Source organism: Neoarius graeffei, chromosome 3, assembly GCF_027579695.1.
Source record: "Neoarius graeffei isolate fNeoGra1 chromosome 3, fNeoGra1.pri, whole genome shotgun sequence".
Classification (NCBI taxonomy): Eukaryota; Metazoa; Chordata; class Actinopteri; order Siluriformes; family Ariidae; genus Neoarius; species Neoarius graeffei.
Window position 1 is genome coordinate 37,224,937 of NC_083571.1, and position 15,180 is coordinate 37,240,116.

The following is a 15,180-nucleotide window of genomic DNA, read 5'->3' on the forward strand; positions in this document are numbered from 1 at the left end:
TGTTTCACTGTTCTCATACACGTCTTGCACCACTCTAATATACTTCTCATTCACTCCACTCTTTCTCATACAATACCATAACTCATCTCTCGGCACTCTATCGTATGCCTTCTCCAGGTTTACAAACGCACAATGTAGCTTTCTCTGGCCTTCCCTGTACTTCTCCATTAACATTCTTGAAGCAAAAATGGCATCCGACGTGCTCTTCCTTGGCATAAACCCGTACTGCTGTTCACAGATTGCTACCTCTCTTCTCAATCTCGCCTCCAATACCCTTTCCCATAGCTTCATGGTGTGGCTCATCAATTTTATTCCTCTGTAATTACTGCAGCTCTGTACATCTCCCTTATTCTTGTATATTGGGACTAGCACACACTTCCTCCATTCATTTGGCATTTTCTCATTCTCTAGGATCTTATTAAACAATCTCGTTAGGAACTCCACAGCCATCTCACCCAAACATCTCCAACCCTCAATCGGGATGCATCAACTAATTAATGGAATTTTTAAAATGTGCAGTTTCTTACAACATGCAATGCAGTTGTTTTTAAAGCATAGAAAATTAACTTTCTTGGGGAAATAAAAAAAAAAAATGGGTGTATACATAACATGTAGGCTTGGCTTGTAAGTATGATATAAAAGTATTTTTATTCTTATAAATAGTATTTATACTATTATATCATAAATGTATTCTATACTTTTATGAGCACTGTGTCCTTAAGGATTATGTGGTCGTAATCTGTGTGCGCAGGATGTGTGACGTGGAGCTGGTGAAGAAGATGCTGCGTGCCGTGCTGCAGAGCAGTAAGAACGGCGTGGTGCTGTCACGGGTGCAGGCGGATTACCATGCTCTAACCGGAGACTTCATCCCTCACAAACAGCTTGGCTACAGGAACCTGGAGAACTTCCTCAGGAGCATTCCTGACGTGGTGCAGCTCCGACATTCCCACACTGGAGAGGTGAGATGATGGATGGATGCACAATAACATGCACTATTACGTGGAATTGAACAGGAAATTAGAAACAATTAAAACAAGAACTGGTATTTGTGTGAACAGAAGCCAGGACATTACCAGGAAAGATCCTTTTGTCACGTCACTGTGTGATCAAGATAAATTTACATTTGGGGGATTAATTTGTTTGTAAGGTGAATGATACGATCACATCCCAGTAAAATCCCATTTCAGGCCTGTGAATGAGGCTGTGTGTAAAGCTGTGAATCCATGTGTGATGGGGACTTGTGTGTACATGAGTGTCTGGTATGTCCGCTGTGTGTGTGTGTGTGTAGACAATGTGCTTTGCGGCTGTGTGTAAGGAAACGGCCCACATCGCTCACCTAGTTGCTCGACAGAAGAACCCCAAGAAGAACTTGGGTCGCTCTCAGCCGCTGAACTGTTGCATGAGGACAAAGTCTTCCTCTCTGTTTTCACACAGCGGTAACACACACACACGCACGGCTGCTGTGTGCTGAAATCTGGCTTTGACAGGATTCGGCTGATGTATTTAATTTTGTAAAGTTTCACAATTTTCTGCTTGTGGTTTTTGAAGCTAATCCTCATTCGTCCCTGAGGCAGCCTAGTCACATGACCTCCTATAGCTGCCGGACACGGTTGTCAGGCTTGCACATCGGCCCACGAGATGACCAGCGACAGGTGAATAGTACCAATCCAGGCTCTGCCCACCAGGGCAAAAAGCCCACAAGGTGAGTGACAGCTCATCACCATTATTGCCTGGATTTAACTTATTCTACTCACTCTGGTCGTCTTTCTGCTGATCCTAGGTCAGTGATCCTACAGGATGCGACCCCTCGTCTGTCCAACGAGAACCAAAACGCAGGTGAAGTGTGAATTCAAGCACACGGAACACAGACATGCTGTTGGTTTCGACAAGAACAATAAAAATGTTCAAAAAAAACTTAAATGTTATTTCAGCTTTTTAGCAGTAGTGAATTATATTTATTATAGTATTTAAAGTGCATATTCTGGACCAATTTCGTGGGTTTTTTTTGTTTGTTTGTTTTTTTTATATGAAAGTATGTCCCTTTACACACTCATCCAGAAGGTTAATTTTGCACAAGGCCGTCTGTCTACAGCAGAAAAAAATAAAATAACAAAACGCGTCTGGAAAAATCCCAAGGGAGTCTGGAGCCAGATTCGTGACGTCACCTGCGGAAGCGCCAGCAGGCTGCGAGAGCTTTGCACGGTTTCAGTGCACAGCCTGTGTAGACCAAGCGCTCCCATTTCTCTCTCATTGTCCGGTCTTTTGGAAAACAATGAGTACTAATCCCATCAAGATTGGTGTTGCTACACCCTCCTACGATACATCTGTTACCCCTTTAAAATGGTTACAAAATATAATATATATACGGTTGCTGATGTGACAAAGTAACGTATTCTTAAGTATTCTATCAAATTTGTATACTAGAAAACAACGAAATATCTTGGTAATTGTAAATATAATACTTTATACGCTAAACCGCACAAGAGTCACTATTTTTAAAAGACCGTGACGTCAGCGCTACCCACTGCACTAGCGGAACTCTCCGAAATAGAGGAGAGAAGCGTGTAATCATGGCGTCGGGCACATCAAGTGAAGGCAACAGCTCTGTCGAATCATACGAAGAGATCCAGCAAGACACACTGCAAGCAGGCTATGGCTTAGAAGGGTACCAGTTTGAACCTAGGAGAGGTACTCTCGACTCCGGTGATGAAATAAGAGAAGAAAGCTCGGATGACGGCGAGGATGAGACTGATGCTGACCATGGGCATGGCGAGCGTGGGGCAGAGCGTCTGCGTGCAGGTGACACGGCGTGGTGCTCGTGCGGAAAATGTAACGTGGAGTTGCTCACGAGTCCAGCAGAATTTATTTGCTGCAATGAGATAGGCGCCACCCGTGGACTTGCAAAATCGTCGCAAGAGGCAGAAACAGGTATTTCACACGTGCTAGTCCCAACCTCAATGAGCCAACACAACTGGGCACATACATACATCATGAGTGTTACGCAGACAAAATGAACGTGCATTCTGATTGGATAAAATTAATATCATGGCGGGCTGTTCAAACTGCAGAAATAGTTTGCTCGAGCTACTTTCAAAACACTATAACTTTCCAACCTTAGAACAAAAAACTTTTGTAAGTCTTGAATAAGGTTCATCAATGTGTGTTTTATTGTTATATTTACTCTATATGTTGCCCTCTGTTCCCCTTTAATAATTACGCGATAACGTTGAAGAAATTTGCAGAAAACCACCAGGTCGTTTTCTCATAAACAAACCAGCGCTGACGTAGGATTCAGAGGGAGGCGTCCCGCACGCGACGTCACGAAAATCAATGTTTCCTGGGAAATCCAAACGGCAAGTTTTTTCAGAGGCGGACCAATTCGCCTCAAATGGCTTGATTTCAACTGAATTTTTCTGGTATTGCGCAAGGTAAAAAAAAAAATGGCAGAGAATGCAGAATGTGACAGATATTTGACCGAAGTTTAATATAAAATAGGAGAATTACATTGATCTTGCTCCTGAATTTACCCGTGAGGTGCACTTTAACTTGTTGCGCGTGTTTCCTGTAGAGGGCGACGTGGAGCTGTTTCAGGGCCGTTTAAAGCAGCTCCTGCAGAAGTACAGCAGCGGTGTGTGGCTCTCTAAACTGCCTCAGCTCTACAAAGCCATGTTCAATCAGGAGCTTCCATCGTACACACACACACTGCTGGAGAACTGGACACACGTCTGCACTGTGAGCGCAGTTTAAATCTTAATAACTGTGTATTTTATGAAATAGTTCTCTGAACCTGATAAATAATCAGAAGGAGAGAAGAAAAATTCATGTGTAGCTTCATCACCCCGCTCTTAATAACTTGTATGTACAGCTGAACATCAGTATGCTCACAAAACGCACATGAGTGTTTCACACACCACCACACTTGTTTTCCAGGTGGAGAAGCTGGGTGGTGGTAACGTTGCAAGGCGTCTGGTTTACCCTGCTAAAGACCTGTCTCCAAAACTCCACACTCCTCCTTCATCTGCCCTGCTGAAATCTGTCCAAATCCCCAGCACTGTCCCACAATCCCCAACATCTCCGACTCTGAAGCCCCCCATGAGGCTGCTCAGCACGGAGTCTTTGACCCACTCCCTGCCAACCCCTCCCGCCACGCCCACTATCCTGTTGTTCCAGGATGTGAAAGATAAAGTGCGGGAGCTGCTGAATAAATACAGCCATGGTCTGTGGGCTCACGCTTTGCCCCGCCTCTTTCAGGAAGTCTTCAGGTACAGACGCAGATGCCTGAAAGCACTGCACCTCCAACATTTCTTCTGTCTTGGATCTCATACCATTTTGTTTCCCCCCCCAGGTATGATTTCCCACATTCGCTGCTGGACGATCTCTCTCCTCTGGCTGATATGTGCATGATCGAATATCCGATGCCGCAGAATCGCAACAAAGCCATTTTATATGCCCTGCCCACTGTAAGCATGCTGTCAAAGCCTCACCCAGAACCCAGATCACACATCATCACACACTACGGCAACCCAGTGGTGCCACAGCTGCCTCTGCCCAAAGAGGAGTTCCCGTCCATGCTGGTGATGGAGACCAACAGCACCAACAACGTCCTATTCAGGTACTCGGACCTATACGAATTTAAAATATGAATCCTTTGTGTTCATTACATGTTTTCTGTCAGGTATGTGGGTGAGGAATATTCTCAGGCTCTTGAGAAGATGGAGGAGGCCATGTTGGAGTTTTACCACAGCACAGGGGCGGGGCTTACACTTGCCTGTCCTACGATTGGTCAGCTGGTGGCAGTTGCCTTGGATGACGAGACTGTACTCCGAGCTCAGGTGCACCAGATCACAGGGAATGATGTGAAGGTAAGTGTGTGTCACCATGTGATTTTAGATTTGATTTGATTTGATCAGACGACCAATCAGAGCAGAGGATGTGGCAGTTGGACTGGCAAGTTTGCATATGGAAAGAGAAAACTAGCTTGTGTGTGCGCACGCAGGTGTACTGTGTGGATCACGGTTTCTCTGAGGTGGTGAAGCGCGAAAAGTTGCTGCAGCTCACCGATTGGATCCTCACACTGCCGTTCCAGGCCACTAGCTGCCAGCTCGCAGGTAACCCACACCTTACGCAACTTTACCGTTATTGTTGGTGGATATAGTCTGCTACTGTTTTACTGTGTGTGTGTGTGTGTGAGAGGTCTGGAGCTTTTCAGTGAAGACGTGGTGGTGCTGAAGACTCTGGAGTTGTTAGCACATGGCAGAACATTATTGGCTGAGCTGGTGAAGCGAGAGACTCCGCCCCTCATGGTGTTGTACGACACTTCAGGCGAGATGGACATCAACTTAAACGCCGAATGCCTCCGTGCACTGCAGGACAAAACCATGCAGAATCCACTGCAGGTTATTGTGTTAATATTCAGTAAAATAATACATTTTATTTTTTTCGCGGTCCGGTTTCTATCAAATCCTGCGCTCTGATTGGCTGGCGAGAGGGTCCATATCCTACGATACGGACCCCGGTTACAGACCTCTGGCGACTCGCTCGTTCACAACAACAACAAAAAACATGGTAGCATTTTTTTGTCAACATTTTTTTTTAATAAGATTTATTTATAAGATTATTAAAAATCTTATAAATTTTTGCCAGCATTTCTCAGAATAGCATTAATTTTACAGCATGGGTAGCGATAAGTGTTCACAGTGAAAGCGAGTTTTACTACCCTGAGGAAGACAAAAAATAAAACATTTCAGGAGAAAACTAAAAACCTGTAACTGTTGCTAACGCCGAGCAAAAACATGGCTGAATCCTGAATGACTCCTATTTGTATAAATAGGGGACTACATAGGCGGCAAAATGTAGTTTTTTTTTCCTGCCATGGAAGTGCACTTGTATACCGAGGAGCCGTGAATGAGGATTCAAAATGGCGGCTCGGCTCGGTTTTCCCTTTCGGGAGCTCTCGTTTTCTGTTAGAATTTGGTAAAGAAAAAAATAAATATATTATTTACCAGCTTAAGGTCGGTCCGTATGGTGAAATACCGTGACCTCGGCCCAGAGGGCCTCGCTCAGTACTTTCAAGACCTCGGTCACGGTATTTCACCATACGGACCGCCCAGCTGGTAAATAACATATATAAATGTAGTGTCAGTGAATAACAGGGATTAGTTGAAGAAGTCAGCAACATTAACACACATTTATTCTTTTCATGGTGTGCGCAGGTGAACAGCTCGTACACAAACGTGTGTGTGACGAACGTGGGGTCTGATGGCAGCGTGTTCTGCCAGCTTCCATCACGAGGCCTCTCCAAGCTCCAAGGCATCATGGACAAGATCGAGTCATACTTCCTGTCTCAGGTTTTATCGCTTTCATGCTTTCGTTCATTTTAGTAGTTATTTCCATGTTAAGGGCTAAATTAATTTTCTTTAACGTACGTGTGCACGAGCAGGTTCAATGGGATCACTTGGTGACTCAGCCGTTCTGTGGTAAAGTGTGTTTGGCGCGACACAAAGGGAAATGGGCCCGAGTGGAGGTGAGCATGAAATCAGTTTCAATGCCTATGCACTCGTTCTTTTCTCTAATTTGTCCGCATGGATAGTAGATATAAATGGGTGAGCGATTCTGGCATGATTTGAAAAAACAACACTCTGGTTTGATCAAACAAACAACTCTTGAGTGACTCACTGGCTCCCCAGAAGTTATGAGCTTGATCAAACCAGAAAGGCATTCCAGAGAGTTGTGTATTCTGATTGCCATGTGAACGGCTCTCTGGAACGATAGGGGTAATTCCGCCCCAAATCACCAGATTGAGAGAAATGTTCACCACTGACCATCTCAGATTTGTTTAATACTTTCTGGAAATATTGTCAATGTGCCCAATAAATAGTGCACAAAATTTTAGGCTTGTACCTTCATTAGTTTCTGAGATATAGGGGCTTAAAAAAGGGGCGTGGCCCCAATTTCACTGTTGAAACGCGTGCTACAGAAAACGGACCTAACTTCCATAAGTCATTACTTTTAAACTATTCATGCAAGATACATGAAATTTTCAAGGATTGTTCTTCAGTGCCAGAAGCCTTTAAATACTAAAATAGAAAGTTCACAGTTCAATATTTGCCAAGTTATGGCTTGCTGAAAATCATTAAAATAATGTGCTTTGGAGCAACTTTGACACCCCATATCTCCACATTAAAGCACACCAGATCTTTCAAATTTTCTTATTTATTACTCATGTTCTAGTACTCTTTTAGGCAACTAGGTATGTGTTCATGTCAGCCCTGTGATGACCTGGCGACTTGTCCAGGGTGTACCCCGCCTTTCGCCCGTAGTCAGCTGGGATAGGCTCCAGCTTGCCTGCGACCCTGTAGAAGGATAAAGCGGCTAGAGATAATGAGATGAGATGAGGTATGTGTTCAAAAGAAGCCAAACTTTCTGATTTATTAGGCTTTAAAAATAAAAAAAAATTTTGCACCTAGAATTCAAATGCATATTACAAATGTATGACAAGGTCTACCATAAAAACAAATTATACAACTGGAAAGAGCTTGTATTGATTAGCAAATGCACGAAATATGAAGTTGGTACCCTAAACCAAACTATAAATATTAAGGTATCAAGTACGGCATGTTTTACGATAGACGGAAATGCTGTTTTAAGGCATATTGCAATACAATTACAAACCTACAGTGTAGGAAAAATAACCTTTAAAAATACTTTATTTGAAGAGCTTAAACAGTGTATTGATTTGCTTTTCCACATCAGATGGAAGTTTATACTGCCTGCCAGTTGATGTAAGTGGGGCATCAATGATTTTCATGACATGCACCAGAGGGACCCAACAGTTATCCTCTCTCCTGGGCCAGCTGTAAGTCTGAGAGGGACCACGAGGATGCATAAATATTACTTGTACATCTTGTTCCTCCTCTGATAATGCACGAATGTTGCCTATCCACCACTGTCTGTCATACGGTACAAACATACAACATATTTACCAGGAATTGTATCTGCCAGAGAGACTGCTGCTTTAACAGGGGTTTTATGCATTACTTCCCACTCACTCATATCCACAATGAAGCTAGGACCACCTGACACCCTGCTGACCTGCAGCTGGTTGGACATGAATGAGTGGTTGTCTCCTGTTCCAGGAATAGTAGCTGACCTTGAAAATCTTGTCTCCAATGCTTTTCCACTCTCCATAACTTCCCCTGTACCAACCCAGATGAAATGGATGTTCTTGATGTTTTTCTGCCCACAAAACTAGATCAGATGGGGTTAGTATGTGATCACTCATGACTGCCTGTAAACTAGCTTGAGCTGCTGACTCCTTTACAATGCCTCCAATACCATCACAGGATGATTTACCATGAGAAGTGGCAAAGAAATGCCATTCTGCCAAAAGTCCAAAATCGTCTGCATGCTTTATTAGATTAGTAAAAATTTTTTATAGTTTTTGTATTAGGCTGCTGATCCGTCACTGAAGTAAATGACCTTTTTCAGCTGGGGATGTAAATGGCATACATATGGTAAAACCTTTTTTAAGAATGCATGCACGGCCACTGTATCATGCTTAAGGCAGTCACTTATTATGCAGATAGAGATGCATTTAGTTACTTTTGTACTATCTTCATTCTTTGCGCTAATGTACACTGCAAATGGATGAAGAGTGCATTGGCTGTTGTCCCAGTGGTATCCCTGGGCAGAATCCTGTACACAGAATGAATAGTTTTCGTCAAAATCCAAAAGCATAATACATTCATCCGCTGACAGATCTTCTTTCAGATTCGTCAAATATCCAATCTGGTGTTTGGCAATGACATGATGTTTTGCTAGTTTGTCTGCTAGTAGATTATATGCCTTAAAACAGCATTTCTGTCATACTTGATACCTTAATATTTATAGTTTGGTTTAGGGTACCAACTTCATATTTTGTGCATTTGCTAATCAGAACAAGCTCTTTCCAGTGGTATAATTTGTTTTTATGGTAGACCTTGTCATACATTTGTAATATGCATTTGAATTATAGGCGCAATTTTTTTTTTTTTTTTTTTTTTTTTTTTTAAAGCCTAATAAGTCAAAGTTTGACTTCTTTTGAACACATACCTAGTTGCCTAAAGAGTACTATAACGAGTAATAAATAAGAAAATTTGAAAGATCTGGTGTGCTTTAATGTGGAGATATGGGGTGTCAAAGTTGCTCCAAAGCACTTTTAAAAAAAAAAATTTCAGCAAGCCATAACTTGGCAAATATTGAACTGTGAACTTTCTATTTTAGTATTTAAAGGTGTCTGACATTGAACAATTCTTGAAAATTTCATGTATCTTGCATGAATAGTTTAATAGTAATGACTTCTGGAAGTTAGGTCCGTTTTCTGTAGCACGCGTTTCAACAGTGAAATTGGGGCCACGCCCCTTTTTTAAGCCCCTATATCTCAGAAACTAATGAAGGTACAAGCCTACAATTTTGTGCACTATTTATTGGGCACATTGACAATATTTCCAGAAAGTATGAAGCAAATCTGAGATGGTCAGTGGCGAGGCCTCTGGTGATTTTCGCATGGATTGACCCATAGAACAAACAACTCTCTGGACTGGCTGAACAAATGCCTCCGAAATGGCTTTCTGGGCTTGCTGAATGAATTGCTCCCTGAAGCGATTTGAACAAATTCGACTCTCGGAAACAACTCTGACTGGCTTTGTGAGTTAATAGACGAGTGAGCGAATCTCTTCCTCAGATCACTAACCTGCACGGCAGCCGTGTTCTAGATATAGAGTTTGTGGATTTAGGATTTCCTGCTTCTCTGGAGCTCAGTGAGCTGAGAGAGATTCCAGCAGTGTTCATCAGAGAAGTCCTCACCATCCCAACACAGGTACACCCGCACGTACCACACCACTGCAGATACAGGCAGAATCACTACCACATCACTCCTCACTGTTTGTTACTGAATGCTGATTAAAACGATGATGGGTTCCTCTCTGATTATTTCGTGTGCGTTTTCATAGGCCGTTAAGTGCCGTTTAGCCGAAGTGGAACAAAATGAAGATGTTTGGTCTCCTGATATTGTCCTGTGGCTAAGAGAGACGCTAATCAATGCTCCTGAGTGCACAATGGAGGTCTGTAACCCTTAGTGGGAGGGGCTAGTCATGCATAAAAATAATGTAAGCACATCCTGACCAATCAGAATCATGCTGTTCTGATTAGCATTTATTCACAAAAGGCCTACCTAATTTTTTTTTTTTTTTTTGGTGTAGATATCCTGTCTGGACTCAGCAGGTCAGGTCCAGGTTTACCTGTTCCTTGGCTCTGATGCTCAAGATCATACATCCAGCATTAACCTGCAGCTCCCTTTATCCTCTTCTGCGGTTTGCGTCCCCGTCCCCACGGTTCCAGCCTCGAGTTCCAGCCCCCCCATCATGCCTCCAGCGCTGGAGCTGCCTGAGGAAGGGCAGACTGTGGATGTGTTCGTGTCGGTGGCGTGTCACCCGGGTCACTTCGTGCTGCAGCCATGGCAGGAGTTGTACAAGCTGGTGGTGCTGATGGGGGAGATGATCCTCTACTACAACCGACAGGAGGCCACGCCCATCACTGCTGAAAAGAACAACATCTACGCCGCCAAGATCGACAGCAAGTGAGCAAGATGGAGGGATGAGGGATAGAGGTGTACTGTCTATTAGATGAGCTAATGTTAAACTTGGTTTGGGTCATTTAAGGCAGTTCTGTGGGTGTGGCTTCAATCGGGATCAGAGTTCACGCGTTATAACTTGCACATCTTAAAGGTAGACGGCCTTTCAGATTTTTCAAGTGTAGGTCATAAAAAGAATTTTCCCGACACCTGGTTATTTTTGTTTAGTGGACCGAACGCTACTGAATTCGAATTGCAGACTTCTAATTTTATTAGGTTTTTTTTTTAATAGAACAATTAAATTCTCTGCTATTTTTTTTTTTTTTTTCTTGCTTCACCATGACCCAATTCAAGATACTTCGTCATGTGGTCAATTGGTGGAGAAGTCCTGCCTCAAGTGGAGGAGTTTAAGTATCTCGGGATCTTGTTCACGAGTGAGGGAAGGATGGAGCGTGAGATCGACAGGCGGATCGGTGCAGCCTCCGCAGTGATGCGGTCGCTTTACCGGTCCGTCGTGGTGAAGGAGCTGAGCCAAAAGGCAAAGCTCTCAATTTACCGGTCGATCTACGTTCCGACTCTCACCTATGGTCATGAGTTTTGGGTAATGACCGAAAGAGCAAGATCGCGGATACAAGCGGCTGAAATGAGTTTCCTTCGCAGGGTGGCTGGGCGCTCTCTTAGGGTGAGAAGCACAGTCACTCGGGAGGAGCTCGGAGTAGAGCCGCTGCTCCTCCACATCGAGAGGAACCAGCTGAGGTGGCTCGGGCATCTTTTTCGGATGCCTCCTGGACGCCTCCCTGGGGAGGTGTTCCAGGCATGTCCCCCCGGGAGGAGGCCCCGGGGAAGACCCAGGACACGCTGGAGGGACTATGTCTCTCGGCTGGCCTGGGAACGCCTCGGTGTTCTTCCCGAGGTGTCTGGGGAAAGGGAAGTTTGGGCTTCCATGCTTAGACTGCTGCCTCCGCGACCCGGTCCCGGATAAGCGGAAGAAGACGAGACGAGACGAGACGAGGGGACCGAACGCTACTGAATTCGAATTGCAGACTTCTAATTTTATTAGGTTTTTTTTTTTTTAAATAGAACAATTAAATTCTCTGCTATTTTTTTTTTTTTCTTGCTTCACCATGACCCAATTCAAGATACTTCGTCATGCATCGCATGGTGAGCTTTCCCCATTCGCGCAAGGCATTGTGGGATAGAAATTTGAAACAGGAGAGAAAAACGGAGGACGTGAGTGTGCGAATGAAATGTGAAAGAGCGACTACAGTAACGGAAAGCAAGAAAAAAACGCGTTATGTTGCGAAGCAAAGGAAACGCGGGACCAAACTAATAAATGTCAGCGAGCACCTCAACTGTTCGTTTAGTGACCGAATGATGTAACAGTCAAAGTAAACCTGTAGATGGCAGTAATGCAACACTGTGGATGCCAGCTGCCGTAAAACCCGAAAGAAGGAGGTGGTAAACCTGCGCATGCGCACACGGACTTGCTCTGTCTGCTTGACTGCACGAAGAGAGCGATTTAATGCACGTTATTTGCGAGGGAATCCCCTCAAATTAAATAACTTCCCGGCCACAGAATGGCCTGGTGGGTTTGTTTTTTGAGATATTACAGAAATAAACATGCATCACAATGACCAAATTTCAGAGGGAACTAAATTTCACCAATTTCATGAAATCGAAAGGTCGTCTCACGAAGTTATTTTCTACACACAGATGCAAGTGTTTTTAAAACTTCCCTAGATTCCAGGTTTTTTAATTTGGGTTTTTTTGGTTCATTCTTTTTCCCTTTCATACATTCGTTCATTTATCATCCTTTTTCTAATTTTTATCTCTGATTTGTCATTCTGTCTTTTTATCAATTTTTTTTTCCTCCCTCTAGTTGGCATCGTGTCTTGGTGAAGGGCGTGCTGTCCAACTCTCTGGTCTCTGTGTACGAGCTCGATTATGGGAAGCACGAGCTTGTGCACATCGCTCAGTTCCGCCCCCTCATTAACGAATTCAGACAGCTGCCCTTCCAGGGCATCCCCGCCCAGCTCGCAGGTACACACACACACACACACACACACACACACTTCATCACTTGTCCTGTGACTGAGGCTGAGCTAAGTCTCTCATGTGCTGTATCAGGAGTGCAGCACGGTGCCTGGAGCGAGGAAGCCGCCATCGTATTCCGCAACCATGTGGAGCGCCGGCCACTAGTGGCGCAGATCCACTCTCTCCAACAGGGGGCGCAGCCATGGGAGAGGAAACTGTCTGTTTACCTGGTGGACACGTCACAGGACGACAGTGACGTCTGGATCCATGACATCATGACCGAGTTCACGGGCAAAACCAACAGCGACATATGATTCATCAAGGTTTATACGGACTACGGCTGTGTCCCAAACTGCTGTGAGGTTCAGGATGCAGCCCAGATACTCGCATGGTCCAGAGCTTTTGGATGGTTCAGTGCCTGCATGTATGCGCTTAGAATCGTAATCTCAACATGTTGTAAGTGCTCTTATTGTTTGGGGTAGAATGTGATTTTGTGAATCACGTGAGCTGTTCTAATTAGAACGGTTCTAGGGCTGCATCCCAAACCACATGCAACTGTATGAGCTCATGTCACAATACCAAATACTAAGGAAGTTTCACTGACGACAATAAAAATAAGTAACTGTCAAAATATACAGAATACAATTTTTTTTTTTTTTAACCTTTTGACATATTTTCCAGACCAGGGAGCACAGTGTTTTCAACTAAACAATGCTTCCTAGTTAGAGGTTCTGTGACTTTATTCCTGCCGGTTCTTCACTTCTGTCTGTAAATATGTTTTCAGCTTATTGACTGACTTTCTTTGACCGTAAAGAGAAATAAATTTGGCTCTGAACTGTTCTCTGTTCCTCTGTCACTCAATTTTTCTCTTTCTCCATTTGGAGTGAGTTTTGTGGTGATTGTGTTTTGCTTGTTTGTTGGTTTTTTTTCTTTGTGTGTGTGTGTGTGTGTGTGTGTGTGTGAGATGCACTGAATTTTATTTCGTTGCTGTGTGAGCACACAAACTGGAGAATGAGGAAAAATGACTGACTGCCTGAATTGTAAAGGAATGTGTTCAGTTTCTCAAGATTTGTTCGTTTTATTAAAAATAAAAAAGCAGGTGTGTGTGTGAGAGGCATTAACTTTTTATTAAAACTGCAAGCACATTTTTCAGCAACTGAAAATTGTCTATTTCTTTAATCGCCATTTATTTCTGAGTCATTTTTTAATGTTTTTTTATAACCCCACTGAGTCTCTGATTATTCCTAAGCCCTTTTTTTTGACAGTAGTTTTTATCTAACTTTACCTGTTTATTTACCCCTCTTCATTTGAATGTGAAAAAGCTCATCTCATTCTCATCTCATTCTCTCTAGCCGCTTTATCCTGTTCTACAGGGTCGCAGGCGAGCTGGAGCTGTAATTATAAATATAGTTGAAAAGGCTTGTCCGATTATATAACCTCTGTGCACGAACAAGTAATTACATACATGCGCTCTGCCCTTGAGCGAGGTACCTAACTCGCAACTGCTCCCCGGGCGCTGTTAGCATGGCTGCCTACTGCTCTGTGTGTGTGTGTGTGTGTGTGTGTGTGTGTGTGTTCACTGCTTCAGATGGGTTAAATGCAGAGAGGAATTTCACAAGTGTGTGATGAATAAAGTTGTGCTTTCTTTTTCTACTCGGTTATTAATTAAAAAGAGAGAGAAAGAAAGCACAACTTTATTCATCATACACTTGTGAAATTCCTCTCTGCATTTAACCCATCTGAAGCAGTGAAAACACACATGTGAGCAATGAACACACACAAACATACCCAGAGCAGTGGGCAGCCATGCTAACAGCGCCCGGGGAGCAGTTGGGTGCCTCACTCAAGTCAAGTTTGTTTTTGTATAGTGCTTTTAAGAATAAACATTGTTCCAAAGCAGCTTTACAGAATCTGAATGACCCAAGACATGAGCTAATTTTATCCCTAATCTATCCCCAATGAGCAAGCCTGTGGCGACGGTGGCAAGGAAAAACTCCCTCAGACGACATGAGGAAGAAACCTCGAGAGGAACCAGACTCAAAAGGGAACCCATCCTCATCTGGGCAACAACAGACAGCCTGACTATAACATTAACAGTTTTAACATGAAGACAGTTTCGTTGATGTTATAAACTCTTCATTGATGGAAACTTGAGTGCAAAACTGTTCATGACAACTGCAGTCCTAAAGTTAGCAAGTCAACTGTCGTCCTCAGCTATAAAAGCGTTACTGTAAGTGTCCAGAGCTCAAGGGCACCTCCGCCCAAAGCCGTCCCATATTAACCTAACCGCATGTCTTTGGACTGTGGGGGAAACCCACGCAGACACGGCGAGAACATGCAAACTCCACACAGAAAGGCTCGACCCCAGAACCTTCTTGCTGTGAGGTGACCGTGCTAACAACCCTGTGTAAAATTACATTTTATATCATTTTATTTTATCCATGGCCTAATGGTTCGAGAAACAGCTTTGGGACCAAAAGGTTGTTGGTTCAAGTCCCTGGACCAGCAGGACTGGCTTAAGTGCCCTTGAGCAAGGC

The 15,180-nt window shown here is 43.7% G+C and overlaps 1 protein-coding gene across 1 annotated transcript; it reads left to right on the forward strand.

Annotated features, from left to right (window-relative positions):
• Positions 1-752: 752 nt before the first annotated feature.
• tdrd7a (tudor domain containing 7 a) lies at positions 753-13,599 on the forward strand. The gene is made up of 17 exons (XM_060915891.1): positions 753-959; positions 1,289-1,436; positions 1,549-1,702; positions 1,781-1,836; positions 3,569-3,732; positions 3,931-4,262; positions 4,346-4,612; positions 4,676-4,862; positions 4,997-5,108; positions 5,194-5,396; positions 6,213-6,347; positions 6,440-6,523; positions 9,722-9,856; positions 9,990-10,100; positions 10,239-10,615; positions 12,489-12,649; positions 12,737-13,599. Exons 1-17 carry the CDS (start codon positions 753-755, stop codon positions 12,955-12,957), a joined length of 3,054 nt encoding a protein of 1,017 aa, XP_060771874.1. The 3' UTR covers positions 12,958-13,599.
• The last annotated feature ends 1,581 nt before the right edge of the window (positions 13,600-15,180 follow it).

Bases quoted from the DNA above. Each gene is read 5' to 3' on its own strand.
- tdrd7a (XM_060915891.1), top strand. From the start codon at position 753: ATGTGTGACGTGGAGCTGGTGAAGAAGATGCTGCGTGCCGTGCTGCAG. The intron at 1,437-1,548 runs GTAACACACACA...TGGTTTTTGAAG, and splicing joins CTCTCTGTTTTCACACAGCG to CTAATCCTCATTCGTCCCTG. The intron at 1,837-3,568 runs GTGAAGTGTGAA...TGTTTCCTGTAG, and splicing joins CAACGAGAACCAAAACGCAG to AGGGCGACGTGGAGCTGTTT.